Here is a 27995-nt window from a genome sequence, read left to right on the forward strand (position 1 = left end):
TTTCCTTTCTGTTTTGGATAACGATTTGGATAACGAGTGGAGTGGTAAAGAACGATGATATGCAGACAAATAAGCTGATATCAGCACCATGGCTGATGAAGCTCGTTTCTGTGAAGACGGGGAAAATAAGGATGTGCCCAGTGAAGACGAAAGTGGAGTGTTGTTTTATGTCAATAAGGATGGTTTTCCAATAGGTAAAAAAACATGGGAAAGAATGTGGCGCCATGTGGAGAAAATACATCCCAAAGGAGCTCAAATGGTGCATAGTGTACGGAACAGTCAGCAGCTAGCAAAGGTAATCTCTATGGCAATGAGCTTCAATCTGTAAGCCTATTTTCATCTGTAATACTTTTGAATTAGTTTAACCTACTAGCGTTCTTTCACGAATGCCGTTCTCTATTCTGTGATAGATAGTGAGTAGCATAGCAATGTGCCCTTGTTAACAAAATGAAGAGGATTTAGATTAAGTTTTGAACTACTAGTAGATTTATACTAAAACAACTAGATTATTCGCTCTCGATTTCTATACATGATAGAGATCTTGAGTTCATAATCTAATTGTTAAATAGAAACTCTCATGCAAGTTTGGGAGAACTCGAAAAAGCTGTGGAAACACTCTCCTAATGGCTCATGTTCCCACAGCATTTTTCGCTCTCCCAAATTTCCACTCATGTTTCTGTAACTCTATAGAAACACAGCACATGTTTTCTTAAACAAAGTAACATAACACAAAATACAAATACAAAAAGGTAAATATCTCTAAAATGAAAAAAGATATTCCAAAAAAGGAAAATGCTATTCTTCTTTACTTTGAAAAGCCTTTCAAATAAGCAGCAATTGTTTTTTACTTCACAGACACCTTAAGAACTTAAAAAGGGCAACCTGTGGTAATTGTTGTCTAACATTAGAAACTCCTTAACTCACGCATAGGGTCAGCAGTAGCTGAAGTAGCTCTTACAATAATATCACTTGGCGCGGTTAGAGCCAACTGTGAATTCATTTCACTTAAACAAAAATGAAAAAAGGAGAATCATCACCATCATTTTACTGATGCCTCTAAAATCTTGAGTGTTCAGCTGTCCAAATCATTGCGTGGCAGCTACATATTCACATGTCTCTATCCATATGAGTAAATGTTCCAGCTGGATATCTGCATTCCTGTTACAATAATAACTTGTGTGGCCCATACTGAGGAGAAGTACATGCATACCGGTACTTCTTATGCTTTGCACTGAAATCCTTTGCCACCTGTGCAGATTCTTAAATAAACTTTTTCCCTCTGCCCCAAAAAGAAAGGTGATAAAATCCTTCTCCGTAGTGTTTAGATGGCGCCATTTACTAGGTTTTCAAAACCATTATCAAAGCCATTAGGCAGTTCTAAGGGAATATTTGTTTTCATAACTGAATAGTGTATGGTTATATTGACTCCTAGGTGCCATATGCAACAGCTCCTGTGTTTACACCCGTCATGTCAGTGGAGGAGAAGCTGGGAATGATTCACGACTATTTGCAACAACTACAGTATCCTCACAATGAATGAACAGTGCAGAAAAACCCAGCCCCAACTGCCTTGGGCAAGTAAATTTTCCCTTTGGACAAGTGAAAATGGAAGTTTGGTGGTCCAACGGGGAAGTGAAATTAGCCTCAATAGTCTTGTTAGTGATAACTTCCAATCAAAAACTGTTTCAAAACTTAAGACTGCAAGATGAACAAAACAATGAGTTGAAAGCATGGATCAATTTAAAATCCAAGCATACTTTGCTCATGTTCATTCTCTATTATTGTCTATCACCGATCATATACAGAACCTAGTCTGTAGGTGTAGTAGATAAGGCATGAACACTGCACACCTATTGGGCAAGTATTATTTTAGTAGGGTCAGCTGAAAGCTGAAAACTACTGGCCCATTCACTGGGCAACTGAATTTCAATTTTTGTTTCCTGCCCTGAATTGAATGATATGTTTGTCAGGAATAAAATAGGCTGAAACTTGTTCTTGTATACTTGTATTTCAAAGTACTTTCTTACTTGTGTAAATTACTTTATGTTCCTTAACACCAATAGATACAATCATACAGGAACTCAGTTTTTTGAAATTAAGAAGTGGAGGCCATTGGCAGGGTAATAGTTCCAATAATTACATTGTTATTAATAGGTTTTAAGTTTGTATTATTATATTGAGTGAAAGTCTTAGAATGAATGAATAAATGAAAGATGTTATTTAAATGTCAAAGGATAATTAGCTTTAAAAAACTAATTGGGGACACTATTTACACATTAGACATAAAAGTAAAATAATTGACAATTTATTTCTCCTTCAGCTGTCAAATTCTGGGGAGTTGATCTGCACATGTGGAAGTGAAGCGAAATCTAAACCTGCCGTTAAAACATGACTGTGTTGTATCAGGAATTTCTACCTTGAAAACAGGGATTTTGAATGAAACTATCTCGGCTGGCCTTTTTGAAATTGATAATAATAAATAAAAAGTAAGAGTAAAATGGCAAGAACGACTGTTCATTTGGAAATAATTTTGCGTTTAAAAAAAAAAAAAGATAGAACGGTTGCATACCGACAAAACAACATGCAATGTGAAATTTGAAACCTTTACCAATGTGATGATTTTATCACTTGATTCGCACTCCTTTAAAGATGACAATCCTAAGCTGGCAGTTAATGGCATTTCCTAGTTTCTAACTTGTAGATTTAAAAATTTTCTGGGAGAGGGAGACATGAACCCAGACTGAGAGGCCTTGCAGTCCCCAACTTGTCACAGCTGCCTACTCTTCCAGCTGCAGACATCTACTTCAAAACATCTTGAAAACCCTGCACAAAGTGCACATCAAGCTGCTGCCCACCAATGGCTGCTAAAGTGTGCTGGCTCAGCCATATGAATGGGGCATTTTCATAATTCTTACTACTTATTAAATCACATGAATTGCAAATAATGTTCATGTACCCTCACCCACTCATTTAATCCCTTGCAAATTTCAATTTACTTGAATGTGCTCTCAAAAATCTTAACAGGAAATAGAAGGGCTCTCAACAGACTATGAATCAAACTACTAGATAAAATCTGCCAAATATCATTCCATCAAATCATGAAATCTTGTTGAGTCAATCTATCAAGAGCTGAAATTTTGTTTCTAAATATCTCTCCATTAGACTTATGGATACAGCAAGAGAAATGATAAAGGAATCCTTACCTATTAAATGTCTTGAAGCTGTTATTGTTGGACTGTATCCTTTTAACATGTTCCTAACTGGTTGTTAACAGTGGAACTCTGGCAGCCTGAAAGACTGCCAAGTGGAGCCCCATTAACTCATATAGGAAAGAAAAGGAAACCCATGAATGAATTTTCTCATGGTTATCATAGCTAGCGGTATTGCTCATGGGTGCATATGCACAATGGCGGCAAGAGTGGCGACGGAGTCGTGCATTATGGCAGCTATACTTTAGCTAATGGGTTGACAGAGACATGCAGCCTTGGTTTATAGCATCCCTCTTTGATATTAAACCTGTCAAAACACTGTATCACTGACCAGTATCACGTGACCATATCGCGGGCTCAAGTCTAGAGCTCATCGAGGTCACGTTTTTTTTTAAGCTGACTGCTGACCAAGCACTGGTTTTTGATTGGATCGCAGGCTCATGTCAGGCTTAAACTTGCTGTAATCAGGCCTGGGTTGTTCAGAAGCCTGTCAAAGCTAACCCAGGATTAAAAGTTAACTGAAGTATAAATTTTTCTTGTGTACAAATGTTTTTTAATGCTTATGTTTTGTGTATTTTGAGATTATTCAAACTCAAAACAGAAGGCCAAACAATATAAACAGAAAATCTCACCGCAAAGTTACAAATCTCAAATCAAAATTCTTGCCTAATTCTGGGTTAGCTTAATCAGACTTTGAACAACCTGGCCCAGGAACTCCACTTTTAGGCTTGGCTAAATCTATATGTTAATAATATTACAGTATTAACAATATTATTTTTAGTAATATTATTATCTTTTAAATTGTCAATTTGTATTGTGCAATGATCAATGTAAGTTTAAATCAATTGAAGTCACTGTTTTGCACTTAACTTAAGAAAAGGTATCTCACATGTGGTATGACTGAGCTACAACGGTTTACAATAAGTTTTAAAACACAGTTTAATGGACACTGCTACAGGTAATACATTATAAGATATAATACACAAGTGGTAAAGGGCTTGAGAAAAGTGTTGATGATTTCAGGTGATTAAAAAAAAAATAATGCAGTATTGTACAAACCTTGATTCTTCTGTTTGATAGATTAAGGCAGGTACAGAAAAGTCGGACTGCATTAGACTTTCAATTAAGTTACACATTTTTTTGTTTTATATGGAGTTATTCTTTTTATTCCTATAATGATATTGTAATTTTAAGTAGGTGAAGTACTTTTAATGTTAATCATAAACATTGTAAAGCACCATTGAACTTGGACTGCCAGTCCAGGTCAGATGAACTTGGATCAATTTGGATCATTTATTTATTTATTTTTATTTATTTCTAGACTCACAGACAAAACTACTCACATTGCAGATTACTTGCAAACACTACTTCTTACCATGCAATACTTACATTACCTACATTAAGATAGTTACACGAAATGCTTGCTTAGTTCCTTGCCCCCGAGTGGGGGATAGGGCCGGAGATCAATGCTCGCCATCTGTCCCTATTCTTGGCCACAGCTGCTGCTGCGGCCCACGATGTAAGTCCCAGCTCAGCGCATTCCTTCTCCTCAGTTCCACGTATATTATGTTGCATTCCTTACTTTAAAATACTTACACTACAGTTACAATACAACATTTATTACTACTTACTTGGTTATACTTACACCAACTGCATTATGGTCCTTCTATTGCCCTCCGCCTCCCTCCTCCCCTTTTTGTATATGATATTATTTAGACAAGGTTAACTGTTTTTATATTATTACAGCAGATCATTAAAAATAATAAATTAGAGGATATTGAAACTTTGTAGGTAGGATATTGAAACTTTGAAGGTTTTTGTAGGATATTGAAACTTTGAAGGTTAAAATTCCTCTCAAAAATAGGGCAAATCAAGAAAGACTCGTGTCAAGCTGCCATTTTGTCTTTTTAATGCCAGTTCCTCTTGGATCAAGTTGTGAACCCCTGTCCAGCACTTGGTTGCATGAGACAACCATTTGAGTTTTGATCTGGTATAGGCAGGAATTTTTTTAACCCTCTCACACACAAGGAATTTTCTTCTATGTAAGATAGATATTCTATTGGATGTTAGATAGTTGGATATATATCTAATGTTATTCTGTGTATTCATGGTATTTTCTCTGTGCAACATGCTTTTTACGGCTCACTGAATGTGTGTGAATGTGCCGTGTGCTTGTAGAAACTTTTTTTCAAAATCACACTCCCTCCCCACCCCTCAAAAGTCAAATGGTTGTCCCATGCAACCCAGCACTGGATGCACAGATCACAAGTTCACAACTTGATCCAATAGGAACTGGCACTAATCTTGAAAACTTACGGCAGCTTGACAATAGAGAGAACTGTAGTATTTATTTAGACTTTCTTGATTTGGCCTGTTTTTGAGAGGAATTTAACCCTGAAATGTGTAAAAGTTTCAATTTCCTCTAATTTTATTTTTTATTTCTATGATGCGAGTTGATCCGACCTGGAATATGGCATTCCGTGTTGATCCGGTCCAACTTTTGTACCTGCCTTTCTATTTAATTAAATTTTGATATATCTATTAGAACAATATTATTATCTGACCATGCAGAGTTGGTTAATAGCGGAAAGAAATTCCCTGGATAACTCTTCCAGAAAACTGTGTCTGTACTTTTAATTAATATGAGAGGGATGGTGAGGTAATAGTGTATAGTTCAAAGGGTTGGGTTTGAGGTTTTGCTGTAGAAACAGGCTTGTGTTCTTGGACAAGACACTTAACTCTCAGTGTCACTCTCAGACCAGAGTCCAGGTAAATTTATGGGGCAGACTGACACAGATTTGGTTTCCGTAAATGGCTCAGCATCCCCTCCAGGGAACAACATAGCTTCTGAACTGCAAGCATTCCCTTACAAGGCCGCAAAAAGAAAATCGCCAAAAATTACTGCAATACTTCATTACCAAGTTGAAACTCAATGTCATAAGTGTGAGTTACAAGGACAGAATATAGCAGGCCAAAAATCCAAGTAATCACATGCGTAGAGCAGTGCGTAGTGTTAAAACGAACTCGACAGGAACTTCTGACTACGATGTAAACAGAGTTTAATTGACAGAGATCAATGTTCCATACAAACTCAAATGAAACGAATCACGTGCCAAGACGAAGGTAGAATTAAACCACGTGCTGTAAGCTAAGCCGTAAGTCCTATGATGTAAACCGTATGCCGTTCGAACTGAAATACAATAACGAAAATAGAAGCTAACGTAACTAACATACCGAAGTATAAAGATAAAATAACACAAATGAAGAAACTATTGCTAGCATTCTCAATAACGTCCGTAACATGGAAGTGTAACATAATCGGCACTTATACTGATCGTATGGAAGGCTGGAAAATGATTAATAGGCTACACGGTGTGTAACTTGGATGGTACTTTTATGGCAAAATAACCCTATATTGGAGATATGGACCTAATCAAGCGCAATTCCGAGCATACAGAACTAACTAACCGATTTAGTAACGATAAAAGGAAACTCAACCGAAACAAATAACAATAGAAAACCTAAGAACTAACCCTAAAGAACAAGGAATAGATTACTCACTTTGGTTTGCACACGCACTGAACTTGACTTGATAGAATAGACGAGTAACAGTGTATAGAGAAACTATGGCCCAATGCCGAGTAGAAGTTGACGCAGTGAAATCTGCACTTGAACTGACCTAACCGAGGAAAACCTCGTGGATATATCTAACCGGAGAACATGTACGCAAAACCTAGCGGTTATGACTATTTCCCTAACGGACATAGCAGCTGAAGGCTGGTCAACCACAGTAGATTAAGTAAGTAAGTAAGGCCTTGTTTGAAAGTGACAATTACTTGATAACATCTACGGTAAAGTAAGTTCCTGCGACCAAAAAACAAATTAACATCACGTTTCAAAACCAACATTCCGGCCCCTGAAAGGCGGTACTGCAGATAGCCTTTACAAGGAGATAGAAAAAAGGGTTTGAAACATGAGGTTGACTAAATGATAATACTATTACTCATATTAATTGGTAGATTATATTGTATTGTTCAAGAGAGTTCTGCAATCCACTGAAACTAATGGATTGTCGGTGTTCATAAGTTCCTTAATTCCTTGAAACGGCGGCTGCTTCCAGTAGCACAATCTTGTTGATTGGTCGCACAAGTTCCGATGTACTGGTCTTTAACTTGAGGGAACGAACCAGTCCATCTCTACGGTTGGTATACAGCTCCAGGATCCGACCAAGTGGCCAGGAGTTACGGGGCTTGTTGTCGTCAAAGACCAGGACGATGTCGTCTACTGCAAAATTCCTCTGCTGCTTGTGCCATTTCTGCCATTGCTGCAGTGACGGGAGGTATTCTCTGACCCATCGCCGCCAAAATATGTCTGCTAGATACTGCACTTGACGCCATCTCCGATTGTAGTAGTTGTCATGGCTGGTAAAGTTTCCGGGTGGAACAGTAGGTCCTGAGCGCAGCAGCAGCAGGTGGTTGGGTGTCAGAGGTTCTAGGTCACGTGGATCGTCTGACAGCTTTGTGATAGGTCGTCCGTTGATTATTGCCTCCACTTCACACAACAGGTGTTGAGACCCTCATCGTCTAGCACTTGCTCCTTCATCAGTGCCTTCATGACCTTGCGCACCATCCGTATACACCTCTCCCATACTCCGCCATGGTGAGAGCCGGCTGGTGTGTTGAAGGTCCACTTGATATTCCGTTGGAGGAGAAAGTCATGAATCTGTGATTGATTCCATTTGTTGATTGCTTCCCGTAGCTCGCGCTCTCCCCTCACGAAGTTCCCGCCGTTGTCAGATCGCATCTCCTCAGGCTGACCTCTCCTTGCGATGAATCTGCGCAACGCACTGATAAAGGACTCTGTGTCCAATGAGGAAGCCGCCTCTATGTGGACTGCACGTAGGGTGAGACATGTAAATATCACGCCATACCACTTGACCCTTGTCCTTCCGTGTCACACTTCGAATGACCCGAAGCAGTCTACACCTGTGTAGGTGAACGGCGGTTTCGAAGGCGTTATTCGGTCTTCGGGAAGACTCGCCATCTTTTGTTGAGCTGTTGGCGTCTGGCGTTTACGGCAGCTGAAGCACTCGTTGAGAATGTTTCACACAGCAGATCTTCCGTTTATTATCCAGTATCTCTGCCTAGTGAGCGACAAAGTGTACTCTAGGCCCGAATGACCAGCAACGTGGTGGTAATACTGGATAAGAAGCTTGACCACGTGGTGTTTCTTTGGCAGGATAACTGGATGCCTTGCATCGGTACTGATTGGCGCTTGTTGTAAATGACCACCAACTCGTATGAGACCATGAATTAGGATTGGGTCAAGCTTGAAAATGTTGCTAGATTTCTTCAACACGTTCTGTCTGCTAGAAGTTGTCTGTTGGTCCACTTCCTTAAGACAACCGAGTTCCTCCTTGAAGCATTTGCTCTGGACGTGCTTGAGGATTTCGAATTCAGCATTGTTCAGTTCCGCTATGGTGATGGGCGTGGTTTTGTCGGTTGACTGAATTGGACTCATCACTCCTCTCCTTTGTTCCTTGTTAAGACGGGTGAGGTGTGACTTGTAACGGAGTATCCACGCTACTATCTTCTTGAGATAGGTCCAGGATGAAAACCGTTCAATGATTTCTAAAATGGGATCTCGAGTAGAAGCTTTGCTCATATGTACCACCGCATCTTTCTTGACTTCTGGGTCATCATCAGGAATGGTAACGTTCATGTCAACAGGTCGTTGTGGCCATGTCTCAGTTGACTGAGTTAGGAATTCTGGGCCATGTATCCAGCGTTGGAGAGAGTCTGCTGACGTGCCTCTTGATGCGTCGTCCGCTGGATTGAATTGTATGTTTACATATCGCCATGCGTTGTGTATCGTTGCGACCCGATTGGCAACGAAAGTCTGAAAGTGCCTGTCTTGGTTTTCTAGGTAATGCAGGACACAGGTGCTGTCTGTGCAGAAGAATGATTGACTGATCGGTAGACTCAACTCCCCTCAAGATATTTTCTCTAGTCTTGTTGCTACAACGGCTGCTTATAACTCCAGTCGGGGAATGGTAACTGGTTTGATTGGTGCAAGTCTGGATTTTCCCATGACAAACGAACATTTCACGTTTCCATCATGACCTGTGATTCTGAGGTATGTGACGGCTCCGTAACCCTGTTGTGACACATCGGAGAAGTGGTGAAGCTGGCACGACGTGATCTCGCCGAGGTCTGGTGACTTGAAGCAACGGTCGATTGTTAGTTGCTCTAGTTTGGGTAGCTCTTGCAGCCATACTTGCCAGCGGTGCAGGAACTCATCTGGAATCTTGTCATCCCAGCCATACTTGTTACGACAAAGGTCTTGCAGGATCAGTTTCGCATTGAGAATAAATGGAGCGGCGAACCCCAGGGGGTCGTATACTGAGCTGATTATGGATAGTATACCTCTTCTTGTAGCAGGCCTGTCCTTAATGACAATACTAAAACCAAACTGATCGGAGGCTACGTTCCATTGTACACCAAGAGCTCGCTCCACTGGTAACTTGTCGAAGTCGAGGTTTTTGACTTGAGCTGCTCGTTCTGACTCTGGCAAGGACTCGATGACCTTTCTTGAATTAGACAGCCATTTCGTGAGCTTGAATCCGCCTCGTGCTAGGAGCTCGCGCAGTTGTCTTGCAGGCGTCATCGTCTGATCCAACTGACTTGAGGCAGTCATCGACATAGAAATTGCGTTTCACGGTTGAAATGGTTTGGGGGTCAAAATCTGCTTTGTTGTCTTCCGCTGTTTTTTTCAGTACGAAGTTTGCGCAGCTTGGGGAAGACGTGCCTCCAAACAGATGGACTCTCATCTGGTACTCTTCTGGCTGATTGTTGAGATTTCTGTCTGGCCACCACAGGAAACTCAGAGCCTCGCAGTCACTTGGCCGGACACGTACCTGGTGGAACATTGCTTCCACATCAGACATTAGGGCTATTTGATCCTCTCTGAATCTGGAGAGTACACCAACAAGAGAGTTAGTCAGGTCCGGCCCCTGTAAGAGCTGGTCGTTCAGTGAGGTTCCGTAATGCTTGGCTGAACAATCGAAGACTACTCTCACTTTACTGGGTTTCTGTGGGTTGCATACGGGATGATGGGGAAGATACCAGCGGGTTCCTAGAGGGCCAGGGTCTTGACTGTTCACTTTCCTGGCGTAATCCTTAGATAGCAGATCGTCCATAAACCCTTTGTATTTCTGATGGACAAGTGGTTCTCTCAGCAGTCGCCTTTTCAGCTGGAGGAGTCGGCGCTCTGCTAGAGTTCTGTTGTTCTGTAGGCGTGGCGGGTAGGACTTCCAGGGTAAAGCCATTTCGTAATGACCGTTTTCTAGTTTAACTGTTTCTTCCATAATGTTCAGAGCCTTCCGGTCGTTGAGTGACATAGACGTTTTTGATTCATAGAAGGTGTCACTAAATTCTAGGTTGCAAAACTCATGAAATTGTTCATCAAGGGTCTTGTTTCCTTGAACAAAGTTCGCAGTGGACACTTCAGTTGTGGCTGCTCTGCCCAACGGGCCGTTAAGCACCCAACCTAACACTGTTCGAGTTGCAAAGGGACCGCCATCCTCACTTGGTCTCATTTCTTTGGGTTGTAGAGCTTCCGGTACGTCGCTGCCGATTAGAAGGCCAATCTCAGCATCTATGTGAGATATGTTGACGCCTTTCAAATATGGCCAGCGGTCGACATCCTCTTGCCGGGCGATAGCTTCAGGGGGAATAGGCAAGCTTGGCCTAGAGTAGACCTTTGGCAGCTGTACTGTCTTGTTCTCGCTTAGATCAAAAGCTTCCAAACTGACTAGGGAGCATTCAATAGGCTCGCTTTCACCTTGCAGCGTTGTTAGTGACAGCTTCGTTTTAGTTCCCTTGAAGTTCAGCTTTTCCAAAAGGCTTTCGGTGCAAAACGACGTGTTTGAACCGGAGTCCAGGAATGCGTACATTTCCACTATTTTACCATGACCCTTTGCCTTGACCCGGACTGGAAGAATCGCGAGCCCGGTTACTGAATTACTTGATGTGGAGTAACTGGACTTGATGTAACCATGGTTGGCAGAGTTAGAATTAACGGGCGGTGGCTCCACGCCTTTGCCTTGGCCCCCAGTTGGGCTTTCGGTTATGGTTGAAGCGGTTGACGCGTTTGTATTGCTTCTTGGATGTAGGAAGGTAGAATGTTTACCGACACACCCTTGTACCCTGCAGAAGCTTTCCTTTGGGCAGTCGCACACAATGACCGGCTATCAGGCAGTTACTGCAGAGTTTATGGTCGTCTACGAACCTTTGCCTTTCCTGGAGAGACTGTTTGCGAAACTTGTCGCAGCGTGATAGCCAGTGGCTAGAAGAACATGATGGACACTTGGGTTTTTCCTTTGAAGTTTTATCGGGTGGAGGTTTGCCTTGAGTTGAGAAGCCCCCTCCTCTTGGCGGTTTTCTCGACAATTTGCCGTTAACTTGCTTTCCCCTGTTTTCGTTTACCACCTTGCCGAAAATGGGATGGGTTGCAGCTCTTGCCTTAGCTGCCACAAAGTCCATGATATCTTTGACCGTGACGTCTCGGTTTTCCTTTTCTATGATACGGTCAACAGTATCGCGCCACTTCAATCTAATTCCAAATGGAAGCCGCTCGATTATCTTCTTGAGGTTGTCGGGATTGTCCAGCTTATTGACGTAACCAATTTCCTTCAAAGTATTGACGCAGCTTGAAAGCTGGATGGAAAACTGCTCAAGTGCTGATCCATCCTCAGGTTTAATCGATGGCCCCTCAATTAGTCGTTTAACATGCATGGCAGTGATCTTGTAGCTCCGACCGTATCTTTCCTTCAGCAGCCTTCTCGCTTCCACGTAGCCTTCTTCTTCTCGCATGGAAAGACAACTCCTCATTAGTTCCTGGGCGGGACCAGAAGTATACTGCACTAGGTAGTACAGGCGAGAGCTTGATCTTGTGGTCTTCTGTTCCACGAGGTGTTCAAACGCGTGTATGAAGTCACAATAATCGATGGGATCACCGCTGAAAACTTGCATACTCGGCTGCAAAAGAGTCAGTGCTGCTGTACTTTGCTGCTGAAGACGTACAAGCTGCATAAGGGCTTGGTTATGTCGATCTTGCGTCTCCATTAGACGAACGAATGATGCATCGTGATTGCTACTGGGTTTGATGTCATATGGCAAACTTTCTTGGTTTGGTGTCATCCTATGGCGATATTCAGGTGCTTCGGGGTTCAGAGGATACTTAGATGGCTGTCGAGTTTCGTTTGGTTCATAGGGTTGCTTGCCTTGAAAATCGACTACTGTCTCGTCAATGATGTTGCCTGGGGGGCCTCCCTCCATGGGCGTAGACGCAGACTTTACGGGTTTGAGTGCTGCTCTGACCGGCGTGACTTCATCCCGATGAAACAGCTCACGCTCGCGGTTTTCCTCGGCTTCTGCCTCCTCGAACACTTGTCTCTCGGCCTCAGCCTCTGCGATGTCGGCTTGCAGTTGGATTTCCGGTTTTCTTTGCTTGATTCTCAATTCTTCAATTTCGAGGTCGTGCAGTTTTTGAAGGGGAGCTGCCTTGGCCTCTAATGCTGCCTTTTTTGCAGCGGACCTTGTCTTTGCACTAGGGGTACTGCTTGTGCGAGAACCAATAACAGATCGCTTGTGGAACGAATCACGCGATCCGGCGTTACTTACAGAATCCTCGGGGCCGATGAAAGCACTTTGAGCTGTCAACAACCTTTGAGCGTCTGGTTGCATGATCCATGAAGAGATTTCTCTCTCTAGTTCCGACGCTAGTTCTACGAGCGAGTCGTAATATTTTTCCGAATCTTGACGTTCTCTTTTGGTCTTAATTTGGCTATGATAAGCTTCATGAGCGATTTTGAATTCCTCTAGAACTTCGTTTAGCTCAATCTGGACTCTTTGAATGGCGTCGGCGGATTCGCGTGCGGACAATAACTCGTTAAGTCTATTGACCTTTGTTGTCACGTTTGTCTTCGCAAAACTGCGGGCGGCCTTTAGATCATCCGGTGATTGCGGTTTTGCGGAAGCCATTGTGGAACGTTAATCCTTGATAAATCCGATTAATTGCAGTAGATAAGAAAACGACAATCGTGTGTTACACTGAGTGACAAATTGCAGATAACATGGGGTTGAAGTGCGTTGGAGTGATTGACGTGCGAATTAGTCAGCGAATTCTTCGAATTCCTTCGCGGTGCAGCAAATTCGAACTAAATGTGAGTTACAAGGACAGAATATAGCAGGCCAAAAATCCAAGTAATCACATGCGTAGAGCAGTGCGTAGTGTTAAAACGAACTCGACAAGAACTTCTGACTACGATGTAAACAAAGTTTAATTGACAGAGATCAATGTTCCATACAAACTCAAATGAAACGAATCACGTGCCAAGACGAAGGTAGAATTAAACCACGTGCTGTAAGGTAAGCCGTAAGTCCTATGATGTAAACCGTATGCCAGTTCGAACTGAAATACAGTAACGAAAATAGAAGCTAATGTAACTAACATACCGAAGTATAAAGATAAAATAACACAAATGAAGAAACTATTGCTAGCATTCTCAATAACGTCCGTAACATGGAAGTGTAACATAATCGGCACTTATACTGATCGTATGGAAGGCTGGAAAATGATTAATAGGCTAGACAGTGTGTAACTTGGACGGTACTTTTATGGCAAAATAACCCTATATTGGAGATATGGACCTAATCAAGCGCGATTCCGAGCATACAGAACTAACTAACCGATTTAGTAACGATAAAAGGAAACTCAACCGAAACAAATAACAATAGAAAACCTAAGAACTAACCCTAAAGAACAAGGAATAGATTACTCACTTTGGTTTGCACACGCACTGAACTTGACTTGATAGAACAGACGAGTAACAGTGTATAGAGAAACTATGGCCCAATGCCGAGTAGAAGTTGACGCAGTGAAATCTGCACTTGAACTGACCTAACCGAGGAAAACCTCGTGGATATATCTAACCGGAGAACATGTACGCAAAACCTAGCGGTTATGACTATTTCCCTAACGGACATAGTAGCTGAAGGCTGGTCAACCACAGTAGATTAAGTAAGTAAGTAAGGCCTTGTTTGAAAGTGACAATTACTTGATAACATCTACGGTAAAGTAAGTTCCTGCGACCAAAAAACAAATTAACATCACGTTTCAAAACCAACATTAAGGAAACCACTACTCTGTATGTTAAGTTTAGAGCAAATGGTGATTGACAAAACACTGACCCCTAGTCCATGGACTACCCTAATGGACTACCCAAATGGACTACCCTCAAATGGACTACCCCTGAAAAATGCTATTTCAGATGAGTGGTATGTTAAGAAGCTGCGATTATATACTTACACTGCACGGAGGGTGCTTTTCTTTTCACTCTGCATTGCCTTCAGCTGCCATTTTGAATAACTATAGTGAATAAAATTGATCCAATCCAGACAACTCTTTTCCGAAAACGTTTATTTAGAAAATAAAGTTGTTGTTGTTGTTATTGTTGTTGTTGCTGTTGCTAAAGGGACAGTCTCCGGGATGTTGTGGCATAAAGTGGGCTTAATAGCGACTTAATTGATGATTTGTCCAAGTGTACTGTTTCAAAATTGGTCCATACTCCAGTGACAAAGGAGGAGGAAGCTTCGATAGACTACCATATACTGAGTCTTGCAAAAGCACAAAAATTTCCACATAATTATAGTCCAGGCCAGCCAAGAATACTACTGCTTCCACTCCACTCTGAACTTTTGTAGCGTAGTTGTTGGAATTTCTTGCTGTCCCATAGCTTTATCCTCATTCCCATATTTCATTTTGATACACTCAGGAAAAAACCAGAAGACTAGCTGCTTCTGTGCCATAATTTTCGGCACAAAACAAACAAAACAAATCATGAGTAATATCCTGAAGATCATTTTGTCTGTTCGAGAAAGACTGAGGTACTGAATCACATGGGAGCAAGACTGAGTTGTCCACAGAATATTTGACTTCATTTGAGTCTACGATTTTTGTGTACAGCGGTTGTTTTATTCAGTGTCGTTATTCAAAATGGGGAACTGTTTGATTTCTAGAAGGATTTTCATCTGATGATAAATAACTCATTTTGTGTTCCTTTTCTGTGGTTCACATAGGCATGTGGTTCTTGGTGTGCACCACAATGGAAAATTTGGGACATTGGGACTAAGTAGGAGAGATGACCTGATGTTCAAGCCCCTAAAGTTTAAAGTAGGTTAAAGGACATTATAAGTAGGTGTATTTTCTTTTCATTTGGGAACTAATGGGCTTGGTTAGTGTAGTTCATTAATATGCTGAAAATGAACAAAATGCTTGTTATTGAAAGTAATGATCATGATCAATATGAGGAAGGTACATTTCCTTTGCTGGTGGCATGAGGACCACCTTGATCCCGTGGAGCTTGTTTTGGTCAGTGTTTGAGTCTGTGGTTTAATAACTAAGGAAAGTCAAACTCCAAAGCAATGAGCAAGTGCTGGTCACATTGTATGTTCGCAACATACTGCTCCTGTACACAGTGAAGAGAGGTCATGAGTCATGGGTCTTGGCTCGTATCTTTCTCCTCAGTTCAAATACATGATATTTCATATATCCACTTACAAGTATTCTTCACCATGTACAGGTATATTACGAACTCACAACAAGGCCAGCTCCCAGTTGGCTTGATAGCTCAGTTGGTACAGCACTGCACCTGCATCGAAGAGGTCATGGGTTCTGTGAAATCCCATTCCCAAAACACAACAACAGAATTTGAAATGGTCTGCCAGATACTTTTTCAGTTTTTGACCTTTTAACCTGGTCCATACGTAGCTCATTATAACCCCCCTTTTTGGCTTGAATGGACATATTTTGTAATGTTAACAAAATCAGGTTTCCATCAAATCATGAAAATGTGTCTTGGGTTTTGACCTTTCAAAATTATCCTCATCCTTATCCTCAGTTGCCATGGCGCCTCGCTATAGAAATTAAGTGCTTAAGGTAGTTTTCTTCTTTCAACAGAGCCTCTGGGAGTTGCTAGAAGATTTTACGAAGTCGTATAACAATTGTACGTAAACTGATGAAAACAATCCATGCAGTAATTCAGACTTTATGTTGTTATCCTATCAACACAAAAAATATGTTAAGCAAGCATGTTTAGACCTAATCATAGCTTTATGGTGCACGTTTGCACCTGCATATCAGGCAACAATGGTCTAGCCATGGTTTGTATTTTAGTGAGATACAGTGGAGCCAAAATACCCATGGAGAGGCCAAAATTTACAAACCTTATACAGAAAATTCCATTTATAAGCTCTGGGCTTATACAACTTCATAATGGTTTTGGGTGGGTTTATAAATAGGGGCTGGGGGGTGTGATAAGTGGTGTAAAAACTTTTTCAAAATAACCTGATGAGGCTGTCATCCAGCAGTATAAAAAGATGTTGTGTGTTCTTTGGAACAACACTCCCATTCAAGGCACACTTAAGGAAAGGAAGCAGGGAGGTTGTTGTTTGAAGCAAAAAAAAAGGGGTTTCATTTTTAAGGTCTGAGTTTGTAAGACACCCAGAAGGTCTGAGTTTTTTGGGTCTGAGTTTTCAAGACATCCAGGAGGTCTGAGAATTTTACGTCTGAGTTTTTGAGACACCCTCTTTATGTATATACTTATTTATAGAAGGGCCTTTTTCAGAGGAGGGGGGCTTATAACCAGAATTTTATGGTTTGCTGGTGAAGTGTATGAAAAGGTACAATAAAGCAGAAGTAAGTATTTATCTGATGATTATCAAGTAGGTGACTTGATATATGAACAATACCAGTCATTTGGCTCAAGAATATTTCTGTAGACATTCTTTTGTCCTAAGACATGATCTGTTCCGAGAAGCTAACACTTTTCCATAAACAAACCTCAAAATAAAATAATTGTGAGCTTCAAGGAACTGATAATGTCTAAGTACAAATATGCAAGCATATTTTTGTGCCAATTGGGGTTCTTCCCCTTACCTCTTTTCCACTAAATATCACAATAATTCTATAGGCATTCAAAACATTGCTAGTCAAAAGATTTTCTGCTAATCAATTTAACAATTTCAATTTGGGTCAAAACTGAACAGTCATATGAATCTATAACACACATTTTTAAAACTGCAAGATATCTTCTGATATTCCCCAGGTTTTGGCTACATCATGTGACATGTTTAGACCAATTGCATACAAGAACAAGTATTGATGTATTGCAATGCAGGGTATTGGGCCTGTAGCCAAGGCATCTGATTGGTTGATTACAAATTGGTAATAAGGCAGATCACGCGATATAGTGACAGCAATATATAGCAAATAATGTTATTATTTTGCTCGTTGGTTTCCCACAACATTATGTAATGGTAAATTTTGCTGCCTCCCAAAAGTAGTGAATTAAAATTCAGTACCTAGTTTATTTCTTTCAGACCTCCATACTGTGAAGAAAATCAAATTAAGTCTGCCTGTAGTTCATGATATCCACAGCTGTGAGAGAATTCAGTGGAGGGTAAGCCATTTCCTACCAACTTAAAAAGCAGAAAATTATGATTGGCTCCAGAAATAATCCTGTAGAACAAAACTTTTAAAGGAAAGGAACCACCTCAGTAGTGGTGGCAGTAACATCAAATGAGCTCAATGATTTTCATATTCAGGTATAGACAGTATGCCAAAACAAACAGTCAACCACTGGGCATTTATTTTCCCTCTTAATGTTCAAACAAATAATCTCAATCAAATCAAAATGCAGAACTTTTAACTCAAGTGAAGCAAATTGCCAATCAATACTAGAACTTTGGTAAGCCATGTACAACATTGTAAAGTAATGTGATGGTGGAACAAGCTTGTTTGATTGCAAGAATTATGAATTGAGAGGTGACCAGCAGCCAATATTTGCAAGCTGTACAATCTTTAGTTTTGAAGGACAATATAAATGCTATTATGGTTGTTCGAGAATTTGCCAGAACATTTTCTTTCATTGCATGTGCATGTAATTTCACACCTGCACAGTTCTCTCGATGTCTCTTTGTCTTCTCTCAACGTATGATAATCCAGGAAATCACTACCACACTCAGTGTTCCTCTCACAGTTCCCTTCTGCAATTTGTGTTTCTTTCTCATGACCCAGGCTATTTTTTTTTTTGGGGGGGGGGGGGGGAGGGAGGAGTGGATAGCAACCTGATCAAATACTGGGGAGTGAGTCGTGATGGACCAGTATAAATCCTTTACCCCCTTCAAGAAAACGTTAAGTACAATGTTTATGGAAACTTCCAAGTTCTCATGAACATCTACTGATATTGTTACATGTGCATAATGTGTATTAAAGATTACATAACTTAACTACTATACCATCAATGTTATTCTTTGTGTATTTTGCAGTACCTAATACTGAGCCCTCTGAAGACAAGTCAACTTGAAATGAAAAACATTCTGGATAGGTTTTCAAGAGAGATCAGAATCTCGGTAAGTTAACATTTCGTGGTCTGACTGTCTTTTCGTTTTGGATCATTTTCTGTTAGTAAAGGATAAGGAAGTGTTGGATTAGACCACCCCACCAGTGACTATAAAAAACAGAATAAAAATGTACATTAACATACCGTAAACTTTGGAAAGTATCAACTCCCCCAAAAAAGTAACGAACCCCAAAGGCTGCCAATTCTGAGAGTCACGAGGGTCGTTACTATCGGAAGTTTACGGTAATGCATTAGACCATCTCTTCTACAGCCTAAAATAAGCATTTACTTTAGGAAATTCTTTGTTGGTATAATCATGCGTTCATTCATACGTTTCTCATTCATTTTAGCACCGGACCTTGAATTTTAAGCATTTTTATTTTTATTTGTATCAAGGAGGAAAATCAATAGGAAATGAGTGGATTTGAAGTGAATAGAAAAGAATGCTTAAAAAAATAATTAGATTAACTAATTTAAATAGATGGACACCAAAATCACTGTTACCTCCTGTAAGTGCTTTCAAGCTCGGGGTAGTCTATTGACTGTTTTTCTTCCTCCTTTGGTTTCATCGCATTACTTAAAAAGCACATGGATACTTTTGGTTTGCAGTATCATCCGTACTATATCAGCTCACCAAGGAAACCTGACAATCCCACTGGAGGTTTCACGCAACTTTCACCGTAAGTGGAGATATTTTGTTGCTATAGCTCCATTTACAGATTACATCGTGGTCATTGATTAGGTTTGAACTGATATTAAACTATAAAACAGAGATGACAGTACTGTCGCAAAGTGTTAATTTATAGAAACATGAGAAAGTTTGGGAGGACTCCAAACACCTCTGACAATCCCAACTGGCCTATGCCTTGAGTTTCTATGGCATTGTTTGTCTTGTTTATTTCTTTCTCCCAAAAATGCATTTTATGTGTTCTCACAACTATGGAAACACTGAAAACGTTTCCTTTCAGAGAAATAGATTTTGTAGATGTATTGGAGGCTGGGTACCATTACACTCACCTTACTCGATTGATTATTTTACACTACAGAAAGAGAATGTATGTATGAATGGCCTAATGGTTAGTGTGCTCGCCTATGGTTTGAGAGGCTTGGCTGGGGACATTGCTTTGTGTTCTTTCACAAGACACTGCTCTCACGTGGTGCCTCTTTCCACCCAGGTGTATAAATGGGTGCCGACAACTGGGGGTCTCATCCAGGGGGGACTGGAAATACTCCTAGTCACTTCATAGGTGAACATAAGCACCGGCCTGATGGGCCACTTGGCTCGTATTCAGACTTCGCCTACCTTTTTACAGGAAGAGAATTTATTTCCTGTGCTTTTTTTTTTTCACACTAATAGGCGAAAGGACAGGGCCAAACAGTGCAGCCCGCCAAAGACATATCATGTGAGGGTATGACGACGTCTTGACGTGACACCTGTCAATTAATCTTTTAACACAATGTTGTGTTACTAAGATGGGTCCACTCAACAACTCCTTATTTAATGACAGTAGAAATGGGATTCATCCACTTATCACCTGTAGCCTGTCCTGCTTGCACCTCAGTGGATGGAACTGAATTATACAGTATTGTTCGCAGCGTGTCTTCTGCTGAATCGACATCGCATCGAGGCTATTGCAAAGACACTGAGAACTAATGGACTTCCTTTACTCGAGTGTTGTCAACTGTTGCTGAATTTAGGAGTGTTGGAAGAATTAACCAGGCGTTTAGAGACTTCAACAAAGGCAAATATTTATTTTTAATCCAACTCTTTGTAATTAAATACCACTAATTTCTTTACAAGAAAACAAAATACTATAAATAAATATAAAATACAAAACATAAATAATAAATAAATAAACACACAAATCCCCGACCTCGTTCAAACATTTGTTGCTCGTGTACTTTCATTTCTTTACAAGAGAAGAATTCTTCAGATTCTCAGTCAACATTATGTAAGATAGTTTTCACGCAATTTCAGTAATGAATATGTGACAATCAACAGAGGTAAAATTTCCTTTTCTCTGGGTTTAACAACGAAAACAAAACCGCGCTAAAGCACGTTATCGTTGGTTCTTGGAAGCAGTCTTTTTTACAAGAAATACACAAGAACTAAACATTGATTTTTATAAAATACAAGGTAAACAGTCGGATGAGAATCAAAATTAAATATTTCTGAATATTTACAATTGGAACTTTTGGCCAGCTTATTTTGTTTCTCAGTTGTACTTCCTAAGAAGTGATGACTGCACACGCCTTTGCGGATTACATTAAAAACCCAGTGCTTTCTTGATTGCGACAGTTTCAAGAAATTTGAGGGTAAACTGCAAAATTCCGTGCGCATTCCATCGGACCGAGAATTCTGGATTCAATTTCCTAACATTTCCAGTGGCGCGAATGGAACAGCACCTAGAGTTTCCGGAAAGGAAGAAGACAACCACGCAAAGTATACCGAAATTTTGGAAAACTTTTTTTTTTTTACTTTGGCCGCAGAATTTCCGGAATTTTCGGTTAAATGGTTCGCATCTCAGGAAATTTCCTTACCATTTAGCCCCGTTTTGAGAAGTCGGCAATATTTGCGTCGGTAGGAAAACGCCCACAGTAATATATTTCAGACCAATCACACTTCCAGCCAACTACAAACCAATCTACTAATGATGTACTACAAGTTCATTTTTCACAATAGCATAACCTTTGCAAGTTAGCTTCTTTAAACCTAATGCAATAGTTACGTTATGACTCTTCGGCTGGAGAAGGTATTGTAACGGATATTCTCTCCATTTCGACGGGCGATGCAGCCTCGTTCAGAGGTGGAGAATTGGATGGTTCGTCGATTACCTGGGGCGAGCTGAGTTTACGCCTTTGACCCACTGAAGGGGTGGCCGGGGCACTGAGGGGCCGATCATTATACTCTGCCATGTACTCTGGAGGAGGAGAAGGTTCTCGAGTATTGGACTGCCCTATGGCGGGTAGCTTGGGTTTCATGTATCGTTTTAGATTGCTGTCGCGTGGTACTATGAAGTCCCGGCGAGGTAATGTGACAGAGGCGTCACTGTCCTCGCGTATAACGACATATTGGTTGAAATGAGACCCCGTTGTCTTGAAAGATCGGCGGAATGGATGCATGATTGTGTGGGAGCCTCCACAGTACCTTTGGGAAGGAGGCAGCTCTATCAGATCCACGAGACCTGTCATGGCCATCACCTCATTCTTGAGCTTTTGTGCCTGGTAACCAAGGTCAGCCCCTATGACGGGAGGTTTCTTAGCGATGTTCATCTTTTGATGTTGGCGGATGTGTTCCAGTTCAAAAGTTGTGTAGGGTTTGGAAGACTTCTGCCCTGGCAAACCTTGGATTTTTGGCATGTTGGGTCCAATTCCTCCCGGTTGAACCTCCAACGGGCGGTCACATGATATACAATGAACTTTCTCCGTCTTGTTCCTGAGAAGAAAATAAATGATTAGGTTAAAACAATTTATATTAATTTAAAGATTACAAAGAACGCTCAATCGCTGGCGTTTTCACGTCAACGCCAGCGATTGAGCCCAACACCACATTATCAGTTTGGTTGGATTAACACATAGTGGACGCGACAAGTAAATTTGTTTACCAAATTATTGTACGGAAAAAAACGCCTTAAAGTCCCTTTAAGAAATGGAAAAGTTGAAAATTCCACTTTTGCAAATGTTTACCATGATAACAGGTCGTACTGTCATCTGTACAAGACAATAAACGATGACACTGAACGATTTTACCTCCTAAATCCGGCTGGCTCTCCATCATCAGGTTTCTCCTTCACAGTGGCTCGTACAACTTGCACTTCTCTGATGCGTGATTCCAGCTGATCTCGGAGAGAATCCAGCTCCTGCCTATCGAGTTTGAGATGCAACTTGCTTTGTAATTCTTGCAGTGTTTCTTTCAATGCATCTTCAATACTCATTTGACTCTCCATTTTCTCCAGCGCATCACTAAGACCGCGGTCCAACAGGTTGAAGCTCTCATCAAATTGATTCACGCTCACTTTAGACTCCAGGTCTCCTTTGTCGGCCTGTAAGAAGGGACAAATAAAACACACGTAATGAAATACGTAATTTGGTAGCTAACCGATTATACGTCCACTAGCAACTTTTGGGTTTCCCTCTGATATCGGCTATCAAACAAGTAACGATAATTGGAACCATGCACCATACGCTGTCCGTCCTTTGGCTTAGAAATTTGCATCTGATAAACAAGCAAGTGCTGAGATGGGAATGGCTAATCCATAGGTGTGAATTGTGTGCGGTCAGCTTCCCAAAACCCTTACCCTATTTATGACAAAAATTTGCAATTTTCTCTACCTTATCTATGACCTGACCAAAACTTCGATACACTATTTAAGACCTGACCCTTAAATCAATACCATGTTTCAGACCTACCTTGTAATTACTTCCCTAGTTCAGACCGACGTCAAAAGCAAAGTTTATATGCCGCTTTTATTAGGTAGGATAGCTCCTTCTAAAACCATACCCAACTCAAGGCTAAAATTCAAAAACCATACCCTATTTTAGACCAAAATGGCCAAAATCGATACCTTATTTCTGACCAAAACGGCTAAGGACGATACCTTTCGGGGCCGCACTTACTTATATAGCCGACGTAAGGGAGTACCCTCCGGACGGGAAGGGGCGTCTGACTTACCTTAATACCGATTTCTTGGCTGACATGTTTTTTATCAGCCTTGTTCTGATCCAGCCTGTCAATTGAACCATACAATTCCTCCAGGCTCTTTTCGCGCCTGTTGTACTCGTTCACCAGCTCAGCGGTAGTCTGGACCAGCTTTTCATGTTTAGCCTGCAGTTCAAGCACCATACTATGCACATGATGTACAGCATTGAAACCTTCGGCGTCCTGTAGTGAAAGCAAAGGAATAATTGCACGTGATCTACAACATTGAAGCGTTCGGGGCTGCAGTGAAAAGATAGGAGGAACCCTGATTCGTTGCTGGCCTAGTTGAAAGAACACTCTAGAAAAATGAAGTTTTGACCAGTAAAGTTTGCTTTGTGTACTATATATAGATAGATAGTCTGACAGAATACGTCACTCAACACCTACTTTGCCTTATAGCTGACTGATTCTTTGATCGATCGATAAAGCTACCCTAGATCAAAACCCAAATTTCATTTCATTTCCTTATTGTAACCTCATTAATAAGCTAAATAAATTTTGTAACCTCATTAATAAGCTAAATAAATTTATCTTACCTTACCGTACCTTATCAACATTTTCCTGTTCAGAACCACAGCGAGCGATTGTTTTGAATAAGAATTCATATAATGTTCGGCATCAGCACTATACAGCACTACTACACTTCTAAAATAAAGACAAACAATCAACTGCTCACCTGAGCTTTTCTCGCAGAGCGGAAGGCGGCCAAATCCTTAGCGATCAGCTCAATGGCTCTCTTATTCTTTTCCATTTCTTTTTTAAACTCTTCCTGTGATTGTGCAAAGTTTCTCTTCATGTTATTTATTTGTTCAATACTGAGGCGCAAAGCGTACGCTTGAGCCTCTGGATCGTCGGTGTTCTCCAGCGCTGCCTCAATCTCCTCCATGATCATTTCTTCCATTGCCTCTCTCTCTTCCTCTGAGTCAATAGATTCCTCATCAGAACTGCTTTCCTCTCCTTTCTTCTTGTCCGCCTTTTCTTTCTCGTCCTCTTTTCCCTTTTCCTTCTCCTTTTCTTTACTCTTCTTCTCTTTCTTGCTTTCCTGAGCTGTTTCTCGTGCCTCTATCTCCTCTATAGTCACGCCTTCTTCTCGTGCCTTCTTACGTAACTTCAGATCTTCCATTGTGGTGCGCTTTCTTAGCGGCGCTTTCTCTCCCTGACTGGGAGGCCGCTCCCCTCTCATTGGCAAGCTTATCTTGCGCTTTTCGTCTTTTCTTGAAGGCAGGTGACCGGGTTGTAGCTTGGGCATATCCTGGGACATCCTATCAGGTGGTGGGATAACAGGGACCACCTTCATGGACTGACCCTGGCCTTCAACAGCTCCTGGGCCTTGCTGAGATCCTTCAGTGATGATTCCATCCTGGGGCATGTCCTGGGGCATGTCCTGGGGCCCCTTGGCCTTGGATCCTTTCCGTTTCTTTTCCTTCTTTGCAGCTTCCCCTTCAGGAACGAGTTCGACTTTATTAAGCTGTTGTTGAACCTGGTCAAGTTGCGCCTTTAACATTCCACCCACCTCATCACCAAAGTCCACCTGATTTACCATGGAGTCAATGATATTCCTGAGACCTTTAATCCCTGTTTCCGCTGCCTCCAACCTGCGGTTAATGTTGATCAACTCTGGGGCTTCAGATAGTCCATCCATTGTCATTCTACGTTCCTTTTTCTTGTCATCTTTCTTTCCGTACACAGAATCACCGCCATATGAACCACTTCTATCTTTGTCTCTCTTCTTCTTTTTGTGGTCTTTCTCGTCACCCTCTTTCTCGTGTTTTGAATGCTTCCCGTCTTTCTCTCTTGAGCTGTCTTTGTCTTTATGTCTTGATTTGTCTTTGTCCTTACGTTTCTTCTTTTCTTCACCGTCCTTGTCGTTGCCATCTTGGTCGGTGAGCTCAGACTGCCGTTTCTTTGGTTTGGGTGGCTTTTGAACCATAACGGTGACAGTCTTTTCCTGTCCGTCTTCATCTATTATGGTCTGCGTCACTTCTTCTTCGCTCACGTGACCATCGTCTGCAGACTCGTCTTCGCTTTCTGAGCAAAGAAAAATATTGACAGTCGTGTCAACATCTAGACCGATTAACTTATTTTCATGCACAGAAAAAAAAGTTGGACTGGTTCGATCCTTGTTCGATCGATCCCAATCCTTTTACAAGACGATCGTAACCTCTTCCGTTTATATAATTAGTTCTTTAACACCGTTAAAAATTAACTTTTAGCGAGCCAAAATTGAATCATTTCTTCACGTAACAGTAAAGAATTGGTTCATGCTTAGCGTCCGTATATCGAGTTATGGATCATGGCATGCGGGAAGTTTGGAGGGTACGAAAGAAGCGTAAGAGTTGCTTGAGGCGATAGCCGAGAGCAACTCTAGCTTTTTGAGTGCTCTCCAAACTTCCCAAGTACATCCATAACTCGATATATGCACAGCTAAAAGCATGAACCAATTCTTTTATAACGTGGCGACAACAACTTGGGCGTTAAAACATGTTTTGTTTATGATTGACTACAAAGTTCTCACGATGTACGATGAAGGAAAACAAAGGTCATTAGGATCCTAACACGCCACAATCAGTTGAGTAACAGTTGAACGGAAACGCTTAACCTTGTTTCTAAAATAGTCAATGAAAAATTCGTTTCTTCGAATTAATTATAATGAAAATGTACTAGGCAAACAAAGTCAAAAATACTCAAAGGAAATGTAGACAAACAGGTCAAAATACTCAAGTTTAAGTAAACATCTTAGCTTGGCAAAAGTCAAAGGCTCAAAGTAGGGTTTGGATTGTTCAGAATAATCTTCACATTGGGAAACTTGCACTAAACCCAACGGAAATTTTGCAGCGAAATTGAAACGGCACACGTCATGTTATATACGCACGGCCGTACTGTGCGTATATAGAGATTTCGTTCATGATGGCTCAATAGGAATTAGGTAGGACTAGCGCGCTCGCTATGTTATAACACGACTTTGAAAGCTCGAAAATATGAAGTTAAGATTTTTCCTGCAAATTGTCCATTTTAAACAGGAACTGAGACGATTTCATTTTACTACAATGTGGTACGGTGGCTCTTGGTCGCTCGCCCTGGGAGTTCAACCCAACGTTGTTATGAAGGTGGGCCAAGGTCTGTGTGAACACATCACTGACTCGCTGGTCCCATACTACAGCGTAAAAAAAATCATGTGCCCGAGAATGTTCACGTGCGCGACAAGTGCAATCGGTAACATGTGCACGCGCAGCGTTTTAGAAGTAACTTAGTATTGCATTCTTGAAGAGGTGATTATTGTCTAGAATTAAAATAAAAGGAGGCATATCAACTTAAACAAGGTTTTTCATCGATTTTTTAAACTTAACAACGATTCTGCTGCACACTGCATTCAGCCGGGTCTCGCCATTTCCCGCACCTTGCATCAAACCTAATGTCTACGTTGAACATGTAAACTAGCCTGGTTTTAACTTGTAAGTCCAATTCCTAAGTGATGCTTTTCTTGTCACCGGAGAAACTGACGTTTGAACTTATCAGGTGCATTCGGGAATAAGAGAGCAGTTCAGAGTTGAGCTTTAACTCTCTCGGGTGACTTTCAGTTTCAACTCACAAGTCAACGTCTCTTTGCATTTGTGCGACGAACATTCAGTTCCTACTGAGCACCTTAGTTTCGTAGAAATGATAAGGCTGTCTAGATTCCTTGTGGATCCTTTTTTCAGTTGAAGATGGCGACAATTCATGTACACAGTATTTACGTCCGGGGAGACTATGCAAAAGTAGATTAGTTATCTGTGTGATGAGAGTTTGTTTATTTCTCTTTTTCGACTCCTATTACTTTATAACTGGAAATAAAACTCGGGATAAAACTGGAGTTGCCACAGAGAAAAACGTGTTGATCAGCAAATACTTGACACATTCTGAACACATAAGACTACGGAGAAACAAACTAAAAAGACTTGAGGACCTTATTTATTTCGAAAACAAACACACAATATAAGTTTTGATTACTGTACCCATCATGCTGTGAATACAAACAAAAGAAATAATTAACCGGCCAGGCAAGCGACTGGAATGCACGATTACGAAAAAGCCATGTTCTTCGCGTTTAACCATACCGTTCTACTTTGAAAACAGACAACTTGGTAGGTAACACTGCAAAGATCTTTATAGTTGTTATATTAAATGCCGTACAACTGAGATAACTGTAATAAGTTATAAGTTCTTAGATCCACTTCAAAATTGCTCGTCAAAGCGACAGCCAAACGTAACATATCCTTGAAAATACCAACCTTCATCTTCTTCGCTGTCCGAAGAATCAACGCTGCTGGAGGCTTCAGATGAAGATCTTATTGACTGTGGACCTCTGACCTCTGCTTGCTGTGCGTCTATTTCGCCGATACCAAAATGTTCTACAATAGTGTGTAGAAGATTCCGTAAATGAAAGAAATTCACAGGTCCGATTTGCGGACTAATGGCTAGATCCAACAAGTCCGTTAAACCGACTGTCATTTTGATTGCAATGCTCTCAAAGTAATATGTAGTTCATGTGTATGGCCACGAGACCCCGCAAGACAGCAAACAACTAAATGTGCAAACAAACTACTTCAGCCAGCTCCAAGCAACACCAGCTCCCAAGAGACCGACA

The 27995-nt window shown here is 41.0% G+C and overlaps 2 protein-coding genes and 1 pseudogene across 2 annotated transcripts; 1 reads left to right on the plus strand and 2 right to left on the minus strand.

The window, feature by feature from the left end:
* Positions 1–88: 88 nt before the first annotated feature.
* On the plus strand, positions 89–20545 carry LOC110060575 (tubulinyl-Tyr carboxypeptidase 2-like). The gene is made up of 11 exons (XM_020767394.2): positions 89–295; positions 1433–1521; positions 2064–2120; positions 3163–3237; positions 4090–4167; positions 15350–15443; positions 16230–16275; positions 17651–17730; positions 18599–18682; positions 19282–19352; positions 20030–20545. Exons 1-11 carry the CDS (start codon positions 89–91, stop codon positions 20085–20087), a joined length of 939 nt encoding a protein of 312 aa, XP_020623053.2. The 3' UTR covers positions 20088–20545.
* On the minus strand, positions 11851–13337 carry LOC149110956 (uncharacterized; annotated as a pseudogene).
* Positions 20405–27995, minus strand: LOC110061073 (uncharacterized). Its single transcript, XM_020767933.2, has 5 exons — positions 27640–27995; positions 24048–25399; positions 23345–23554; positions 22423–22715; positions 20405–22108 (listed from the first exon to the last, which is right to left on the minus strand). The coding sequence occupies exons 1-5, from the start codon at positions 27857–27859 to the stop codon at positions 21403–21405; spliced, it is 2781 nt and encodes a 926-aa protein (XP_020623592.2). The 5' UTR covers positions 27860–27995; the 3' UTR covers positions 20405–21402.

This window comes from Orbicella faveolata, unplaced genomic scaffold (assembly GCF_042242905.1).
Source record: "Orbicella faveolata isolate gen_17 unplaced genomic scaffold, um_ofav_v1 contig_24, whole genome shotgun sequence".
Taxonomy (NCBI): Eukaryota; Metazoa; Cnidaria; class Anthozoa; order Scleractinia; family Merulinidae; genus Orbicella; species Orbicella faveolata.